Here is a 20,733-nt window from a genome sequence, read left to right as displayed (position 1 = left end):
CCTTCAATCCTCAGAAAAACCCAATGAGAGAATTTGTGTTTTTAACACATTGTACAGATAGGGAAAATGAAGTCCAGAGAGGTTAACTTTTTGTAGAAGGTCACACAGCTCCTAAGTGGCACAGTCTGAATATGAACCCAGGCCTGCTGGCCTCTTATCATTTAATCCAGGAATTCTGGGTAGAGATAGATTTTGCTGGCCAAGGGGTGCTTGGGAAGTAGTGTTCTCATGGCCCTTGTCTCAGCTGGCTCCTTCCATTCCTGAAGGAGTGGTGGGGAGTAGGGGTCCTGGGCATGCCCCTCCCACCTTGCCCCTTCAATTCTAGAGCTTCATTCTACTTTCTCCCTACATTCCTAATCCTCCTTGTGTGGCTTTCCCCATCCCAAGGTCACAAAGACTCTTGGCTTTCTTGTAGGCCACATCGTCACATCATGTGCTGTGGTCTGAATGTCTGTGGCTCCCAAAATTTGTGTATTGAAATTGCAATCTCTCAGGTGGTGTTGTAGGAGGTAGGGCCTTCGCAAGATGTTTAGGACGTGAGGGTGGAACCCTCAAGGGTGGGATTAATGTCCTCATGAAGGAAGCCAGAGAGAGATCCCTCCTCTTTTCCACCAGGTGAGGACCCAGTGAGAAGTCTGTGACCCAGAGACGGGTCCTCACCTGACAGTGCTGCTACCATGATCTGAGATTTCCAGCCTCCAGAAAGGCGAGAAACAAATTCCTGGTATTTATAAGCCACCTAGGCTGTAGTGTTGTACTATAGTAGCTCGAGTGGCCTAGGATGCCGTGTGTGTGTGTGTGTGTGTGTCAGAGCCCTTGCTGACCCAGCTGGCTGAGTGGGGCCGTGTTTGTGGCTGCCCCTGCCAGCCATCTCCTCTGTGCTCCTGTGGGCCTCCCCTCCGCTGGGGTCATGTGCTCACTGAAGAGACAAGCTGTGTGTGTGAGGGGGAGATGGTTAGACATCAAAGCAGGCCTTGGCATTAGGGCTTTTAATGGGCAAAGTGACAAGGTGATGGTCCTTAATTGGGCAGCACAACAGCCAACTGGGTCCTGCTATATCCATACAGTCCTCCTGCTTCCTTGAAGGGCAGCTGTTTTGGGGGCCACGTGGCAGCGAGCTCTCAGAGCTCAGCCAGAATCAGGCGGGGCGGGAGAACAAGGGACAGCCTTCCCTCTGGCTTTGAGAATCCAGCTTTCTGGAACTGGGGTGAGGGCCTTCTCCCTTCTGTCTGATGGCCTTCATCACTATTTAGAGAAGGAAATTCTGGCCGAGAGTGTGTAACTCCTAGGCTCTTCTAACTCCTTATGTTCTCATGATCCCAGAAACTGCCAGGGAGAGTGTTGATGAAGCAACAGTCTTATTTGGCTAAGTTGGGAGAATGGGAGACCTTGAGGTCCCTTCTGGCCCAGGACTTTCATGTTAGTTGTGGAGAGAAGACATGGCAATGTCAGAGCCCTGACCTGGCAGAAGGACGTGCTTTGAGGTCATGGGAAGAGCATGAGTACAGGATCCAGGAGGCTTAGAGCCAAGTTGTAGGAAGGTAGCTGTTAATAATAACACAGTCTTATTTTGGGCTGGGTACCTTACATAAGCGCCTTACATACTTTAATTCATTTAGTGCTCATGACAGCTTTCTTAAATAGGTTAATTTTTGCTTCTCTTTTAGAGTCGAAATTGAGGCACAGAGAGGGTAAGTGACTTGCCCAAGGTCTCAATAGCTCCTTAGTGGCTGAGCAGACAGTCAGGGGCTGTGCTTGCTGGCTGTGCGACCCGGGGCAGGCCTCTGGGCCTCTTCCCACAAGGTAGCTTGTCTTGTAGCACGCTGCTTGTTGTTGTCTGCTACATTTTGACACGGCAGTCTGGCGGTGGACTCTCCCGAGGGGGTGAGATGGTGAGGGGTGGAGCTCTCTTCCCAGGGACAAAGGAACTGCCCAGATGATGTCATCATGAAGCCTCCAGAGCCAGCCTTTCCCGGTTGATCACACTAGTCATTAATCCCCATGTAAAACACAGTTTGGGACCAGGCTCCAGACTCTGTTGTTGCTTTCATGTTTTCATGTGCCTGATAAGCAATTCTGCTGGAAGAGGTGTGAAGGGCATCTGTGGGAAGTGGTTCTGAGCAAGATTCTTTAAGACCTTTTTATACATTCCTATCCATTTTGAGGCTGCCCTGGGACTGAGAAAGGAGAATGCTCACAGTACGAGGAAGGCCTTTGGTCTAGAGTCAGGAAGCCTGTATTGTCTTCTCACTGGAAATTGGAGAGGGAGAGCTTGCTTGCTGCACCCATCTTTTTCACTGCACATTGGGGGTGGGGGGGCAGGGGTGCTCAGGTCGAGACAGGGGAAGGAGTGGCTTGAGGTTGACCAGCATTAGTTCCAGCATTGGGACCCTTAGGGCTACGCCTGGTCTTCCTGCCTGCCCAGCTAACATAAATGGAACACTGTTACCAAGCTTAGCCTGCATTGTCTCCACTTAATGTCCATACCAACCCAAGGAGCTTAAGACTCTTTACAGATAAGGAAACTGAGGCTCAAGTGGCAGAACCGGAATTTGGCTCCAAATGCTTTCTTACTTATATTCCTTGTGTGTCCTTTAATATTAAGACCTCTTTATATTTTCCAGAGCTCTTTCTCTTCCATTCATAGGCCGTCTGGTAGAAATAATTCCTGAACCAACGATCAGGATGGCCAGTTCCTCCTCTGCTAGTCCAAGTTCAAATACCAGCTCTACCATGTACTAACTTGAGCAGATCGTGTAATTGTTGAAGCCCTGGTTCCTACTTTGTAAATTGGAGGTAATAATGGCTAAATTACAGGGAATTTTTTTAGGATGAAATGAAATCCTTAGAAAGCATTTATTATGACAACAAATATGCAGGTGAAAGCCACTAAATTATTACTCTGGGTAAGGAGTATCAGTATTTGATATTGAATCTTATCCTAAAAATCTGGAATTGAGCTCATTAATGATCTGCTAAAGTTTTTGGCTAATTTCAAAGAGGGAATGGCTATTACGATTTCATTTATTAAGGTCTGTGATAGGCTGAATAGTGGGCCCCCCAAAAGTCCATGTCCTAATTTTGGACCCTGTGAATATGTTACCTTACATGGCAAAAGGGACTTTGCAGTTGTGGTTAAATGAAGGCTCTGGAGATGGGCAGAGTATCTGAGATTGCCTGGGTGGGCCCGCTGGGTCCTTATATGAAGGCAAGAAGAAGGTCAGAGTTAGAGAAGCAGATAGGATTATGGAAGCAATAAAGCTGAGAGAGAGAGATTTTTAAAGATGGTTTGCTGCTAGCTCTGAAGTTGGAAGAAAAGGCCACAAACTAAGAGGTGTGGTCAGCTTCTAGAAGCTGGAAAAGGCCAGGAAGCAGGTTCTCTCCTAGGGCTTCCATAAAGAATGCAGCCCTGCCAACCAACCCATTCTGGACTTCTGTAGAACTGTAAGGTAATAGATTTGTATTGTTTTAAGCCATGAAGTTTGTGTTAATTTGTTTATAGGAGCAGTAGGAAATCAATACAAGATCCATATTTAGTGTTTTCTATTCAAATCCCATAGGCATTTATAAGCATCCCCTCCAGGCCAGGCACTGTGCTAGGTACCTCATCTAAATGCATCTCTGTAAACAGTGTGATGAGTGGATGCAGAGAGCAGGAGCTTCAATGCAGAAGAGGAAAGCAGGAATTCCAGTTTTACTGCTCATTAGTGGTGTGATCTTGGGCCAGTCACCTGACCTCTCTGGGCCTCAGTTTTCATGTCTGTAAAGGAGAGAGTTTTACACATGAAAAATACCTGACATGGCCAGGTACTCAGTAGCTTCTAACCTAATTCATGTTGCTACCTACTTCCCTGAAACTCAGATGCATCGCACCATGCTTCCCCAGGAGAGCCCTTGTCCGGTGAAAGCAGACTTGCAGGTTTGTGTTCAGTGCCTCTTGTCCCTGGGGCTCTCCTTGGGGAATGGGCAGCCAGCCTGCCCAGCAGTGCCCAGGACAGAGTTAGGGCCAGATGTGGGGAAGAACTCACTTTCAGTCAGCGCTCTCCAGAGGTGGAACCAGCAACTTGGCTCCCCTTGTTTTTAGGGGACCCAGGTGTTATGGCTGCCCGCCCCTAGAACTTCAGGTGCGGATCTTTGATGTTGGCACCCCATGCGGTCTCATGTTGTCCCAGAGCTCACTGGTGGGACTGAAAGAAAGATGGGCATGTTGCAGTCTGGAATTTGTGTCTCCGTCCTGGCCTTCCATGCCTGTAGGGCTCCACACTCTTCAGGAATACAGGCTTTATTTTAGGACTAGCAAAATCACATGGATTGCACTTGTTTTGAGTTGGTGGGTTAGAACAATATTTTGGTAAATGTACACACTGAAAATTGCCCACTTTTTTTTTTTTCATTCTGCTTTGGCAGTTCTTCATTTTTCACTCCACTCAGAGCTCCAAAATGGAAGTAGCCTGAGTTGGTGTTGCCTCCAGCCAGTGTCTATCTGTATTTGAAGAGGCGGATTCCCTCTTTGAAGCCCTGTCCCATTCAGAATCTCCTGTAATGCTCTCAGCAGCATTATTGTATTCTGAGGGCTGTATTCTCATTCTGCTGCTCTGATGTTCAAGCAGGACGAATAGGCAAGGGTACTGGGTGTGCAGACCATACCACTGTGCCCATGGTTCTGGTCGTTTAACGCCAGCATTCATTCCGATTCCTCTGGGCTTGTGCCACACTGATGGCTACTTATTTGAATAGTGTCCCTGGTCAGCCCCATTTTACAGATGAGAAAACCCAGGTAGGTGAAGGACATGTGCCAGGCATGGCAGCTGAACTCAAGGCCCTTGACTCTGAGAACCCATGAGCTTTTCCCGCCCAAGCTGCCCCTCTTTATGGGAGGTTAAATCACGCTGGCTTTAAAGACCCCATTACAATACCTTAGTTTCTTTTCTTTTTACCACCTCAAAGCGGCTGTAAAAATATTAAAACCAATTGCCATCATCTTTCAGACCGCTGCGTTTATGAGATGTAGCTTTCAAATGAATGGAAATAATCGGAAACTCCCTCCCTGTTTCATTCTATGGGGGCATTTCAGATTTATATAATATTTCTGAAAGCTCTTATAATAGGGCATATGCACTTAGGGCATTAATGAAGTCGGCTCAGTGCTGGCTGGTCTCATTTCATGGAGCTAATTGTTAAGTGTTTTGCATACTTACAATTGAACTAAATTATTCCAAGCTAGCTGGTTTCAGGAAGTGTTAATTATATTTCAGTAAAGGAAAATCAAGGCTAAAAAATCATCCACTTAGAGCTTATCTATTTATGAACATCTCATTCTGGAGATCTCAAACATATATTTTAACGCCATGTGAATATTGAGATTAATATTTCTTCACCAAAGAAACCTTTCTTCCTTCTTTGAATAGCCCCCCTCCCCCCAACCCATCCTTCCAGCTTTATTCAGCAGCCTAGTCTGGAAGTTGAAAGAAGCCTTCCTTTGTATTTCTGGCGCCTTGAATCTTTAAGTTGGATGCCAGGAACAGCATTAGCTCCATTCATCTCGAGGCCAACTGGCCTTTTGTAAATGATATTAAGTAATTAATTTATGGGTCCTGCACAGGCCAGTTAGGACCCAGGGCTCCCTTACTCCTGGGTTCTTTTTTGAGGAACTTAGGAGTTTTCTTCTGGGACTTGGGTTGGAGAGGGTGAGTGACCAAGCACTGCCACTCAGGTCTCAGTACAAGGCGAGGAGATGGGGGGATGGGAGAGGAGCAGGTCTGGGGGGGTCTACAATGCCTATATCGTCTATTCACACTTCTCTTCCTACTCATTGGACCAGAAGGTCTGAATGTGAATGCCTAACAAGAAGTTATATTCTAGTTTCTTTTGCATCTGTTGCTCAATTTCTTTTCTATTTGTTTTTAACTTTTTGTTCATCCACTCATGCATGCATTCATTTTCTCATTCAGTACACATATATTGAGCTATGAAGGCCTATCACACGAGAACACTGGACTAGGGGCTGGGCATGGAGAGCTGAGGGTGGCAGAACTCACTCCACTCACCCCACTCAGGAGCTCTCATAATACAGAAATAAGCCAGGGCCTCAGAACCACCTGGAAAGCTTGTTAAAGCACAGGGTGCTGGGGCCCCACCCCAGAGTTTCTGATTAGGAACTAGGGAGGGCTTGTGATTTACATATTGAAATGGCACCCAGGTGACACTGATGCTCTAGTCCAGGGGTCACCCTCTGAGAAACACTGGGAGACTCATGGGATTTAGAAATTATATCCCAAGACCATCTTGATTTTTCCAAAGAAGACATACAGATGGCCAACAGACATCATCAGGGAAATGCAAATTTAAACCACAATGAGATACCACTTTACACATGTCAGAATGGCCAAAATAAAAAACACAAGAAATAAATGGTGGTGAGGATGTGGAGAAAAAGGAACCCTCCACTGTTGCTGGGAATGCAGATTGGTGCAGCCACTGTGGAAAACAGTATGGAGGTTCCTCCAGAAATTAAAAATGGAATTGCCATATGATTCAGTTATTATGCTACTGGTTGTTTACCCAAAGAAAATGAAAACACTAATTTGAAAAGATATATGCACCCTTATGTTTATTGCAGCCTTGTTGACAATAGCCAAGATATGGAAGCAACCCAGGTGTCCATTGATAGATGAATGGATAAAGAATACACACACACACACACACACACACACACACACACACACACACACTGGAATATTAGCCAAAAAAAAAAAAAAAAAGAAAATTTGCCATTTTCAACACCATGGATGGAGCTAGAGAGTATTATGCTAAGTGAACTAAGTCAGCCAGAGAAAGCCAAATACCATATGATTTCACTCGTGTGGACTCTAAGAAACAAAACAAAGAGACAAATAAAAAACAGACTCTTAAATACAGAGAACAGACTGATGGCTACCAGAGGGGAGGTGGGTGGGGGCATGGGTGAAATAGGTGATGGGGATTAAGAGCATTTGTCTCGAGCACTGAGAAATGTACGGAATTGTTGAATCATATTGTACACCTGAAACTAACACTGTAGGTTAATTATATTTCAATAAAAAATAAAAGATTTGTATCTAAGTTTATTTATACACTATCACAGAGCTTGTTTTTGGCTGGCAGATGAGAGAGGCATTTTTTTCACAAAGTTTTTTTCCATTAAAAAATCACTTTTATCTCATAAATAATGAATGGAAAATAAGCAATATGTGTCGAGAAATGGATGTCGAGTGGCTAGTCAGGCTCGGGAAACAGCTGTACATCCCCCTGCACACTAGCCTTGCAGAATGAGATTAAAGTCCACACTTGTGCAAAATGACAAATTACTCCTTTGCAGAGGCCTCCAGGGATGCTCACGTGTATAGGGGACCCTGGGTGGAATTAATATTTAAATAGCTGTGATACGAATGTCATCTCAGTGTTAAATCTACACATGCCCCGCCGGTCTACCCAAAGCTTATGTAGGCCTGACCTTGATACGTGGGTACGGAAGAAGGCATGTTAACTTGGAGAGAGAAGAGGATCAGGGAAGGTCAGTCCACCTGGGGCTCGAAGGATGAATAGGAGTTTGCTAGCACTGGAAGGAAGGTGGGGTGGAGAACATTTTGGGCAGAAAGAATAGTCTGCCAGGCACAGAAGTGAGAAAAGGCAGGGCTTGTTGAAGGGGTGCAGATATTGCTGTATGTGCAGGAGGAGAGAAAGAGGAAGGGTGGGAGATGAAGCAGGATTATGTTCCAATTTTAGTATTACGAAAACCTTGACTATGGGGCTGAAAAGCCAGACTTTGTTCTGAAATACAGGTGACAGAGTCAAGGAGAGTGACTCAGGGCTGCTGTAAGGCGGGGGTGGGATTAGAAGAGAAGTCTGGCAGGGCTAGGAGGCTTGTGGGAGGCAAAGTTAATGAAAATAAGATAAAAACTCATCGGTAAATGAATAAAGCTTCAGTTCCTCAGCAGTAGTCACCATGTTTCCAGGACTCGTTTGCCACTCATAGCTAGTGGCTGCCGTGGGACGGTGCATGTAGACTTATTTATTTATTTATTTATTTATTAGACAGAGTGAGACACAGCAAGAGAGAGAACACAAGCAGGGGGAGTGGGAGAGGGAGAAGCAGGCTTCCCGCGGAGCAGGGAGCCCGACGCAGGGTCTGATCCCAGCACCCCGGGACCATGACCTGAGCCAAAGACAGACGCTTAATGACTGAGCCGCCCAGGCGCCCCTACTGGATGGTGCATGTAGACTTCATCATCGCAGAATGTTCTATTGGACAGGGCTAGTGTAGAACGGAACCACGGTGCCTGGGTGGGTGCATGCACTTCTCGCTGCGGGGAGAGATGGGTGTGGCGGGAGGGGCCCGAGTGGAGCCACATTCAAGGACAGCCTGTGCGTGGAGTTGAAGCAATGCTCAGAGGCCCTTAACAGGGTCAAAATGATGGGACTGGCCAGAAAAGGCCTAATCCTAGGTTGGAGGAAAGATGGCACCAGCTGAGTCCTAGAAGCCAAGAAGGAAGTTTCAGGAAGTTAGAAACCACTGGTGAGCCTAGCAAAGGGCAGGAACGGTGAGGAGAGACGCAGCCTGGGCCAGTCAGCATCTTTCTCCTGGAAATTTGAATTGGGACACAGTGACTGAGGGCCTTAACTGTGGCAGCTGAGGCTGCTGTATGGGAGGCTGTGAAGGCTTTGTGCAGGAAGATGCGCAGCCTGTCGGTGTGCTGACAGAAAGGAAGGGGCCCATGCCCCTGAAAGGGACTGAGACAGAGAATATGGCTTGATCACCTTCCAGTTGCCTCAAGGCCCTTGCCTCTCCTTGTTGACACCTGCGCATCTTCACAGTAGTGCTGTCTCTACTTCTAACCAAGGGTGGGGGTTGGGGGTGGTGGTGGGGCGAGTTCAGTGAATTTCCCTTTCTTACCACCCAGCCATCTCTAAGCACACCGACTCCCTACTGCCCAGCCCAGGACGTGGCACATAGCGATTGCTCAATCAAAGCTTGTCGAACTATCGAAATGTGAAATCTGAACGATGGGCAAGATTGAGCCAAGCGGAGGGAAGGAGGTGGCCAAGGGCTGCCTCTTCATCCTTCTTCCTACCCCCTTGAATGCACAAGGAAATACTGCTGGCGGGCACTGAAAGATGCCCGCCTTCCCTCACCACTTTGGCACCTGGAATATGGCGTCCCCCTCCTTCCTCTTTCCTGAAGCTACACGTGTGGCTGGCACTGTTTCTGATGTCTTGCCTTGCATCACTACACTCCCACATCAATTCAGGTGGCGGTTTAGAGCCAATTAAAATTTATAAGCCACAGGTAGTGAGTGAAATCCCAAGGATTAATTTGCTCAGTGGAGTATTAATCTGTGTAATGTCATAGGCGCTCCTTCAACAAACGTGGCAAGATGGAGACGGGGAGGTACATCCCCTCCTGTGTTTTACTGTAAATGCTTTAATTGGTCCCACTGGGCTGAGGGTGGGGTGTGGCTCCTCCTCAGAGCACAGTGAAAAGGCAGAGTCAGCGATTTGGGTCCCCAGCTGAGCTGCCCAGAACTCAGTGCCCCTCCTCTGCTAGGCAGCAGACCCCACCACCCCCTCCCTCAGCTGGCAGAGACCTGCCCTCTGACCAGCACTCCTGCTCTGTGCTCCCTCTCCATCCGGCCCCCGGGGCAAGGCAAGGGAAGGAGCAGTGATGGGCTGATTGCGTCAGCTCCCAAGACCTGCCACTTTCCAGGGTTTTGTAATTAGAATCCTTCTCAATTAGGAGGTGGGGTGAATCAGCATCCAAATTAATAATGTGGCAAGGCCCACCTGTCCAGCCAGCCACCTTGCGCAAGACCACCAAAGAGCCCGAGAGAAGATTTACTAATGCTGAGGCTGCAGAATTAGGGCTCCATGGTTGGATGTGAGCCTGTCCGGTAGGCTTTGATGCTGGGGTTTGAGACACCTGGGTTCTAATTAAATTCCTTCCCCCAGCAGAGCTTGGCTGAAGAGAACCTTGTCTCAAGGGCACTCGGTTTCTTCCTGGAGAATGTAAACTTCAGTGTTGCAAGTCAGAGCAGTTACTGTAGCTGGTGACCCTGGAGTTCAGAGGGGTTTAAGTGGTTTGTTGGAAAGGTAGGCAAAGGCAGAACAGTGGGAAGCCACTTAATATAATGACTAAGAATTCTGGCTTTGAACCCAGATTCAAGTCCAAGTTCTCTACTTAGCAACTGGATGCTTTTAGGCAAATTAACTAACTTCTCTGAGCTTGTTTCTGCATTACTAGAATGCGTAGCAAAACATCTCCCTTGCAGGGTTGCACAGCATATAATGAAGTGTTTAGCCCAGTGCTTGCAAATAGCCAACTCTTAACAAAGAGCGGCTTTTATTGTTGTTAATAGTAGTGATAGAAAAAAAAAAAAAAAACCCGAGTCCCAGTCTCTCTCTGCTTGCTTCTTTCAACCTCACCTGTGCTTGGTGATAGCAGGATAGTGGGGGGACAGCTTTGAAAAGGACATAATTGATGCTTAAGCAAAAGGGATTATTGTTACCAACAAGCTAAGTCGAAGGCTGCAGATTCCTGCAGGGATGGCTGGCTTGCTCGGATGACATGGCGGGGCGGCCGGTCGGGGCGGGGGGGGGGGGTAGTTCAGGACAAAAGTTCCTCTCGGTTTTAGAGGATTCTGACGTTGGCGTGAGTGTTAGTCCAAGTTCACTGTTGTCAGTAACAGAAATGACTTCGGGCTGGTTTAAGTAGGAAAAGAATGTTCCTTAGGAAAAGAGAATATGACCTATCAGAGCATCAGCAGGATAAGGGTGGCCAGGCGCCAGGACCACAGTCTGAGCTGAGCTGCAGGGTAGGCTTGGTGTGGAGCTGGTGCTACTTCTGTCCCCACTCGGATGCCCTAAGGACCTAGGAGCTGCCTCTATTTCTGAGACGCATTTTCTCCTGACCGTGCCTCTTCAAGTCATGGGCATCTGGTCCACTCTTCTTTGATGACACCCTGGGCTTCAGCTGCAAAGAGGAGAATGGAAATATGAAACAACTATCAGGCCTGCATCGTTTTCTGGCTTAGGAGGAGGGCTGTGCCTCCTGAAGACTCACACAGTAGGGTATTCCATAGTAGGAAGACTCAGCCATAAAGTGACATACACCAGCAGTCTTCCAAATCCCCATCCAGCGGACCATGAGAACGTTGAAGCCTTCCCTGGCACATTTCTGGCATATTTCTGCATTGACTGGTACTTCGGTGTCTTCTATTGTGTCGAGAAAGGGACTTGTGCTCCTGGAAGTTGAGGCCCAGATCTTGCAATGGCATCCACAGGCTGCTTGGGAACTCTGGGATGGGGGAGGAGAGTGAGGGAACCAGTGATGGCTGGACTTTTCCCTGCCTTCGGAGGCAGCTGGTCAAAGCGTTCAGGCTGAGGGCAGAGTCCAGCTGTCCAGAGAACCAGTGAATCAGAGCCAAGGTTATAGAGGGAGAGCCGGCAGTGTAGCCAAGGTGGGGGGCACACTTGGGCTGTGATGCCCCTCCTCACCAGGCTCCACTCTATGAGATGGTGTGTCCAGCGGGGAGGAGACTGGCTGGAAAGGCCCTTTTCCTGCTCTGACAGCTCACCTTGTGTCCCAGGGTCTTCACCCCACCCCTGCCCCCCATGGCGGGCGTGACCACTGAGCTCCAGGGAAATGAAGGGTAGCTTCCCATCACCAAATGATAAGGACTCTGATATATTCCAGTCGCTTCCCCACAACAGCACTGAAGCAGTCAAACACCAGTAAAAAAACGAAAGCTAATCTTATCCACACAGCAGAAAAAAGTAATGCTGTTGCATTTAAATCATGGGTCGGTTGGTGGCTGGCTGGCTGGGAAGTCAGAACCCACATGGCCTCCCTTGCCTCACCCGAATACCAGGAACCCTTAGAACATTGGTTCTCAAAGTGTGGTCTCTGTATCAACAGCATTAACATTACCGGGTAACAAATGCAAGTTCTCAGGCCCCATGGCCGACTCACTGAATGAGAAACTCTGGCGGTGGGGCCCAGCCTTCTGTTTTACCGAACCCTCCAAGGGATGCTGGTGCTTGAGTTTGAGAACCACTGCTTTAGGATTTTGAGGAGATGCTCTCCTTCTCGAAGGGCCTCAAGTTTCCCCCTCTGTAAAGTGGAGAGTTTGAATGATTTTTTAAAATACAGATTGAAATAATTCCATGGAATGGAAAAGCCCAGTTCCTCACTCAATTCTGTTATCAATTAGCTGATCATCCTTGGGTGAGTCACAAAACCTCTCTGGGCACAGTTTCCTTTCTCATCAAAGGGAAGGTGTTCAGATGGTTTCATGGAGGAGGCGGCACCTTCGGGGCATGGACAGGATTGGGTGACTTTGCCGGCCACCTGTGGCCCCTGGTGCTATGATGTGTTTGCAAGGTGGTTTGCTGAAGCATCAGCACCAGACTGGAAACGGCCACGGGTCAACAAGGAGGACACGGAATGATGGTACCTCCATGTCATAAAATATTCTGCAGTGTCAAAGAGAGTGAGGAGAATGTACTGATTTGGGCTCATCTCTCAGATACAGTAAGTGAAAAAGACCAAGGTGGAGAACAATATGTATAATAAGCTAAAATTTGTGTGAAAAGATATAAATATATGTTTGAATTTACATAAGCTATCTCTGGCAATAGCAGATCCCTCTTGGAAAGGGCCCTTTAGGGACTGGGGTTGGAGGTGATAGGAGTGAGACTCACTTGTCACTAAATTCCCTTTAGTGCTGTTCGACTTTTTAAAGCATATACAGTTGACCCTTGAACAACATGGGTTTGAACTGTATGGGTCTACTTATATGTGTGTTTTTTTTTCTTTTTTGGATAGAGTACAGTACTGTCAATGTATTTTATCGTTCTCTTAGTAACATTTTTTTTCTCTAGATTCCTTTGTTGTAAGGATACAGTATATAATACATATAACATACAAAATATGTGTTAATTGACTGTTTATGTTTTTGGTAAGACAGTAGCAGGCTATTTGTAGTTAAGTTTTTGGGGAGCCAAAAGTTACACGTGCAGTTTCAACTGAGCAGGGGGTCGGTCGCCCTAACCCCCTGCGTTGTTCAAGGACCAACTGTACACATACTAGTCAAAAAATGAAAATGCAACAAAAAAGCGCCTGCAATAGAGAACCACAGTCCTGTCTGGCTCTCTGATGTTTTGATCTTGGAGCAGTGGCAGCCAAGTCTGCAAGTCAAAGATGAACGAGGCTCATGTGGTGGCCTGAGAGCGAGAAGGAGAGGAAAGTAGGGCAGTGGGGGTTGGCAGAGTTCACTGTGACACGTGCATGAACGGCCCCCTGTCCAGGCCCCTGTCTGCACTATGCCAGGACAGGGAGACGTGGATGTACAGAGGGCCTCTGCCTGTAGGCTGTGGGCTGGGCCGCGCACCGAAGCTCTGGAGGGCAGAGTCAGGGCACTGACCTCACGGTGGACCCCAGCGGGGCACTCGCATCATGGAGTCCAGGACCCCAGAGGTGCCAGAGGGCGGGGCATAGAGGCTGGGCTGGAGCATGGTGGCTCACCGAGAGACCATCCCGACAGGGCATCCCGATCACGGTGCCCTTCGCCCTACCTGATCTCCTGCGTGCCCACGAGAGGCGTTATTGTTAACTCCTTTCTCATTTTTTCTCAAGGACCTGCCCAAGCTTGCATTGCTGGTTAGTGGCTGAGCTGGGATTGGAACTCAGGTTACTGAGTGTAGAAATAGAAAAGAACTCAGGGTGCCAGATGTGAGAAGTGAATTTGGTAGAGCAGGCAGTTCACGGGCAGCGGCCGACCCAGAGGAACTCCCTCGGGCTGGGGCTGGGCTGCTTCCTCACAGGGAGGATGAAGATGGTCTTGGGACCCTGTGAGAGGTTCTCCCGCAGCCTGGTCCCATTATCCTCCTCTCACTGCCAGTGCCAGTCAGACCAAATAAATGAATAAGATGAACATCCTCTGCCTGTTGAAATCCTGTTATTCCTTAAGGGTCCAGCTCAAATGCCTGTCCTCCATGAAGATTCTCTGATGAGCCCCAGTGGCCTGGATCGCTCTATTCTGACCTTGCGGGAACCCCAGGCAGAGTGAGCAGTCGCCTCAGAGCCACCCTCCGAGCAGAGGGCCAGGATTGGATTCCTTGAGGTTTCCCACCCTATGGCAGATTATCGGTGCCCAGTCATGTTTTGTGAAGGCTGCAAGGTCTTCTGCCCTCATTTCTCCACTCTCCAGATAGAAATCATTTATGATGATGAGTCTCATATGGTTACAACAGAGGGTGTGTGGCAGGGAGTGGCCAGGGACTAGTGTTCAGAGTTGGGGCTGGTTGTGAACGCATTTTATCCTGCAGGCTGTAGGCAGACTTCATCCTGGAGGCCTGGGGAGCCATCGGGGGTGCAGTCTCTCTGGCAGCGGTAAGGTGGGAAGCCTGGGGCTATGGAGGAGAGCCTGGATGTAGATGATCAGCAGGGACTCAGCAGGCCTAAGACCCCTGCATGGATCTGAATTAGGCAGTGGGGGGGCGGGGGGTGCTGGTGGAGGGCAGCCAGACCTGGGGTCAGCAGTAGGGGGAGAGGAGGAGGAAGGAAGAAAGGGCACGGGGGCAGGGGAGGGGGACTCCCAGTGCCTGGTGGCTTCTAATGGGCTTCTCGGTGGGTAAGACAGAATTTCAAGTAAAAAGGGGGGTCAGAGGAAGTCTCAACAGCAGAGGGGCACACTCTTTTCCAAAGGAGGGGCGATGGCCAACTTCACAGGCTTCAGAAGTCAGTCTGTGGAGGGCTGGGGGAGAGGTGGCTGGAGCCGGCAGGTGGGAGGCCACCGGCGGTCCCACGTGACCGCTTTCTGGGGTGCGATGGTAGCAAAGCCAGACTGCAGTGGGAGGCCAGCAGCCGGGGCGTGGAGCATGGGCTGGGAGTGGGCGCTCAGCATAGGCTCCCTGCTGGATTGATTCTGCTGCTTGAACAACACAAATAGCCGGAAACGTAAACACTGCTGGATCCGGCACAGCGCCCCTTGGCATTGCTAATTAGCCCTGAGATTACTCCTTCTCCTTGCAAGGGAGCAACTACATCACACCTCGGTTCTGGCTGAACAAGCGGAGCGGGGAGGCAGGTCTGGTCAGTGGCTGCCCATTGCCGCCCCCCCTCCCCACCCACCCCGCCCCGTGCTGTTCTCTTTAAGAAATGCCAGAAACGGTCACCCAGCCCCTGCCTCCTGGTCGTACCTTTCCGAGTACCATTGCTTAGGTGTTATTCGTTAAGAGAGGGACTAATTTGTGTAATGGAAAAGTCACGGAGAGAGAATATGGTATAAATGTTAATCGCTTTTTTAACTTCACATTATGTGATCCGTTAACATTAATATTTAATGCAGTCAAAAGATTAATGCTTGTGTTTATTTCTAAAAAAGGCAAGGATGCTTCAGGCTGCTTTTCAGCTTGGTTGAGCTTTGGGGAAAAAAAAAACCAACCCACCCAGAACAGAAGAAATGTATTCATGCTGTAATAAGACAAATACCCTCTCCCCCACCCGCTCTCCCTCCTCCATTCCTAAAAATAAGCCGCGGGGTTCTAATGGGGACACTGATTAAATATTCGGCTCTGTAATTTATGCCCAAGTGAATCCCAACAGGAACCAGGGGCTCTGGAAATCTGTTGTGAAATAATTATCCTGAATGACATTGTCGAGATGGTCTGCAAGGGTGCTGTCAATAATGCATTAGCCCAAATCTGTTTGAAATACAGCAAGGAAATTACACGATATTCATGGGAACCTGAAAGAATTATCAGTAAACAAATTTAATCAACTTGATGTTATGCATACCACTCAACCTCTTATTATCTGATCATCTAGGTTTAGAACACGCAGGGGAATTGAATGACGCGGGATGCGAGACTGTGTGTGTGTGTGTGTGTGTGTGCGCGCGTGCACACAAGCACGCTTGGTGTAACCAGCCTCAGGTCTCTGCATTTCTCCTTCTTGGCTGCATTTCATTTGCATTTTTCTCTAGGCCTGATTGTTGGCTGCCAGCTTTCACCTCAGCCTGGCTCTTAAATTCTCTTTTCTTCCCCCAGAGTCGGAGCCCTGCTTAGAAAAGTCGGCCGACTGCCTGCCTTTCCTCCAGATGCCTCTTCCTCCTGCCTTTCAAAGGAGTGGTGGTTGCCCCTGCTACGGAAGTCAGGAGTAAGGCGGAAGGACAAGAGGGGGTGAGTGCCATCATCGGGGGAGACACTTCTTGGCATAGAAGAAAAGAGCCCTAAGTGAAGATCTGCCGCTATTTAGCTGATCTTACACAAGCCTCTTCCCATCTCTGGGCCTTAGTTTTCCCATCTGAAAAATGGGTCTTGAGTTGGGTGGTCTGTGTGATTTTATGAAGTCTTGGTAGAAATTCAGCAGCGTGTCATTTGCTTGGATTTTGCTCCTTGCCTTCTAGATGGGGACCCCATAGGGAAGGGGCTTTCTCAAGACCAAATGGGAAATTGGAGGCAGAGTCAATGTAACTTTCAGACCCACTTCTCATGACTCCTCTATCCCCCAAATCAGAACATTACTTTTTGTCTGCACTAAAAGCCATGGGGAGCATTTCAGAGTCTTTGGTCCAGAACTGAGCCCTAGGTTCCGTGGTGGGGGACTTGGGTTGCCCTCCTGGCTTTGCAAGTCTCTTTCCATTTCCAAGCCTCAGCTTCCTTGTCCGTACAACAAAGGGGCTGGATGAGATGACCTTTCAGAACCCCCCTTATTTTTGCTTTGACATTCCACATCATCATCCACTTTCTAAGTTCCTCAATTGGCTATGGCTTCATATTTTGAGAAAGGAGGTCTAGCTTCGGTTTCCAGACTGTAACCCTTTCTTCGAACTTCTTTATGGTGAAAGTACACTCTTATTGAGCATCTGCTGTGGTCAGTGCCCAGGTCTGGGCCCTGTTGGGAGGTGTGTGTGGAATATACTTAATTGAGTCCACTTTGAGCCTGGTCCTGGGCCTGGTATTGGCATGAGTTCATGGAACTTGGGAAATAATATTTGGGGAATGAATAAAAGCTGATTCATTCAACAGCTTCTTTTGGGGTACCTACTCTGTGTCTATCCCTGTACTCAGCATTATATAGGATAATAGTAACATAAAGGGATAGACAATGTACTAAGCACTTCAGTGTTTAAGAGCATGGTGAATGAGACTTTCCCATTGCTCGGGAATGGGCCACTGTGAAGCAAAGGTAGGAATAAGAGGCAGAGAACAGAGAGACGATGGACTCTGAAAAACAAACTGAGGGTTCTAGAGGGGAGGGGGTGGGGGGATGGGTTAGCCTGGTGATGGGTATTAAAGAGGGCACATTCTACGTGGAGCACTGGGTGTTATGCACAAACAATGAATCATGGAACGCTACATCAAAAACTAATGATGTAATGTATGGTGATTAACATAACAGTAAAAAAATTAAAAAAAAAAGAGGCAGAGAACACCTGTGTTATAAAGAACACCAAAAGCCAAGAAGTATAGACACGCCCCCAGAAGCTACTGCATGGGTCCTCCTTCCTCCATCCGTTATTGCAGCCTGGCCCTTGGCCCCACACTGGCCCAGCCTAGACAGATGAAAGTCCAGATGTGGCACTCTTCAGCATGGTAGCCGCTAGCTCCCCCACATGGCTATTAAACACTTGGAATGTGCCAAGTCCAGATTGAGATGTGCTGTGAAGTGTAACATACACACTGGATTGCAAAGATTTTTAACACAATAAAAGGATATAAAGTATCTCAATACTTTTTTATATGATTACATGTTGAAGTAATATTTTGGATATATTGAGTTAAATGAAATAGAATATTAAAATTAATTTTACCTGTTTCTTTTGGCTCATTTTGAAAAGTTTTATTTATTTAAGTAATCTCTATACCCACTGTGGGGCTCAGACTCACAACTCCAAGATCAAGAGTTGCCCACTATTCTGACTGAGCCAGCCAGGCACCCCTCTTTTGGCTTATTTTGTTGTAAATAGTAGGAAATTTAAAGTTATACATGTCTTACATTATATTTCTATTGGAAATAGAAATATTTAAATTTTTTCAAAGAATATTTAAATAATTTTTTTGATGGGAGTAGGGAGTGCTAGGAGGGTGGTGATGTGGCTTTCTCCCTCCCATTTCTCATGTGGGAGGCTAGAGGGGCATTTGTCCTCACTCCATGTAAGGGATTCTAAGAGAATCACTCACAGAGATGGAAGGGTCTTGGACAAAGGAAGAGTGACATTTTAGTTCTTGGTCTAGCTTCTCTTTAGCAGGGGAATTGCTGATCTGTTCCTGGTGCTTATTTGAACAGGGGAAAAAGATCACTGGAGAGTGTGGTAGGCAGAAAAATGACCCCCACCCCCTTGTCCTAAGATGTCTATGTCCTCATCCCAGCAACCTGTGAATTACCCTATATGGTGAAAGGGACTTTGCAGTTGTGATGAAGGTTAAGTAAAGACCTTGAGACAGGGAGATTATTCTGGATTATCCAGTTGGGCCTAATCTAATCACATGAGTTCTTGAAGTTGGAGAGCCTTTCTGGGCTGCCATCAGAGAGAGATGGGAACACTAGGCTGATGGAAGAAGAGGCAGGAAAAATGAGGTGTGAAAGGGGCTTGGTTTGCCATTGCTGGCTTGGAATATGGAGGAAGGGGCCATGATCTGAGCATGCAGGTGGCCTCTGGATGCTGGGAATGGCAAGGAAGCAGATTCTCCCCTAGAGCCTCTAGAAAGGAACACAGCCCTGCTGATACCTCGATTTTGGCCCAGGAGATCTGTGCTAGATGTCTGACCTACAGAAGTGTAAGGCAATCCATCTGTGTTGTGTTAAGCCACTGTTTGTGGTAATTTATTATGGCAGCAATAGGAAACAAATACAGAGACACTGGCTTGGAGAGAGTACAGCGTTTTGGCAAAATAAAACTGCATGAGTTGCTCATGAGTTGAGTGGACCTCTTGGGAACACAGTCAGGCTTAAGCCATTCTGCTAAGACCCTGGATGCAGGGGAAAGAAGCTTAGCAGCCAGAGGCTTTCAGGTAGACCCCCAAGGTGGTAGTTGAGGGGAAGCAGAGGAGGTCAGCTTGGAGCAGCCCTTGGGGATGTGTGGTGGAGAGTTTTCTTTCCTGTAGGGCCTCCTGAAGAGCTCATTCATGTATTCCAGGATTGGTTTGGGATCTATCACAAAGAGACTGAAGAATGCCATGGAAGAGCCATTAGCCACCTACATCATTTAGACAGGCTAGGTTATGCTAAGTAACACACAGCCCCCAAATCTTAGAGCTTTATGACAATGGAGATATATTCCCTGTTCATTCCATGTCTATCTCTACGCGTCCTAGTGGGATCTGTCCTCAGGTGTTATTTGCTAAAGCAAGCCATGTGGCTGCACCTAATTTCAAGAGGACAGAAAAGGGTAATCCAACCATGTGCTGGGGTTAGAGCTGGGGATATTTATTGATCAGTACTAATGTATACCAGTCCCCTTTTCTTTTTTATCCTTTCCAGGCCCAAAAGCTCCCAAGGAGAAAGGGCCCCAGGAGAGGAAGGGGGAGGAGGGTGGAAGAGCAGAGCATATGCGTTTCCTCATGGCAAGACTCTCAGGTTGATTCCTGGCTGGTATGGGAAGGGTGTGAATGCTAAATGAGATAGGCAATTGAGGTTTTTTTGTTTTTTTTTTTTAGATTTTATATATTTACTTGAGAGAGAGAGAGAGAGAGAAAGAACAAGCATGAGTGAGGGGCAGAGGCAGAGGGAGAGGCAGACTCCCTGCTGAGGAGGGAGTCCAACAGGGCTCAATCCCAGGACTCCGAGATCACAACCTGAGCTGAAGGCAGATGCTTAACCGACTGAGCCACCCAGGATCCCTGGTGAATGAGATTTTAAACCAGACTGGAATTTCCACTTAGATACTGAAAATGAAAGGAGACTGAGGGGGTCTTCCTGTGATGTCATTATAAAACAGGAATGTGAGATTCATCAGGGCATGGATGAAGGCAGTAGTTTGAAAGCCGTTTTTTTTTTATGTCCGGCTAGTTTCAGACTCTACTGAGACCCAACTACGCATGCATTAAATCCTCAGAATGATCCTTTGAGTCAGTCCCTTTTACCTTCATTTTACATATCATAAAACTGAGGCTCAGAGAGGGTAAGTAACGTGCCCAGTGGCACACAGCTCTGGCAGCTAGCCAAAACTCAAAAACTCAGATTTGTCTGACTCCAAGTACACTTTCAAAAGCCATACTTGCTGTATGGTGTCACACTACTCTGGTGTAAGTGGAGTGCTATACTTCTGGAGTGGACAAAGAGAGACACGCTCCCACTGTGAGTTAGCCCTTTGTGGGTAGAGCGGTAAAATTAGAAAGATCCTCAGGATGTAGCCAGAGAGAACGGACGTTTCTGGGACACCTACCATGTGCCAGGCCCTGCCACATACTTGGGATCCATTATCTCAATTTAACTCCCGGGGCCATTCCATTCCAGTTTTGCAGATGAGTCAAACCCAGCCATAAAGAGATGACTTGACTTGCCCAGTGTCAAACGAGTAATAGGCAAGATTTGAATCCAGTTCTGCCTGATTTTCGGAACTCTTTCCACCCAGCAGCGATTTCCCAGTGAATGAGTTTTGGAGGAGGCCACTGTCTGGTGGGACAGTCTTGAGGAAGGCCTCCAGGCCAAGAGGACATAGTAGAAACGGGGAGGGTGACAAGTGAAGGTGCGCA

At 47.7% G+C, this 20,733-nt stretch overlaps 1 protein-coding gene across 1 annotated transcript in view; it reads left to right on the top strand.

Annotated features, from left to right (window-relative positions):
- Nucleotides 1-16,116, top strand: part of RPS24 (ribosomal protein S24) — a 45,379-nt gene extending 29,263 nt beyond the window's left edge. The window contains exon 5 of the mRNA XM_088019869.1: nucleotides 16,084-16,116. Coding sequence (XP_087875995.1) covers nucleotides 16,084-16,101 — 18 coding nt within the window. The 3' untranslated portion in view covers nucleotides 16,102-16,116. The remainder of the gene's footprint in view (nucleotides 1-16,083) is intronic.
- Nucleotides 16,117-20,733: the final 4,617 nt, after the last annotated feature.

Source organism: Eumetopias jubatus, unplaced genomic scaffold (genome assembly GCF_037043125.1).
Source record: "Eumetopias jubatus isolate StellerSeaLion01/CBP00866 unplaced genomic scaffold, mEumJub1_p1.0 scaffold_17, whole genome shotgun sequence".
NCBI lineage: Eukaryota > Metazoa > Chordata > Mammalia > Carnivora > Otariidae > Eumetopias > Eumetopias jubatus.
Note: the sequence above shows the minus strand (reverse complement) of the source record. Positions and strands in the feature narration are given on the sequence as shown.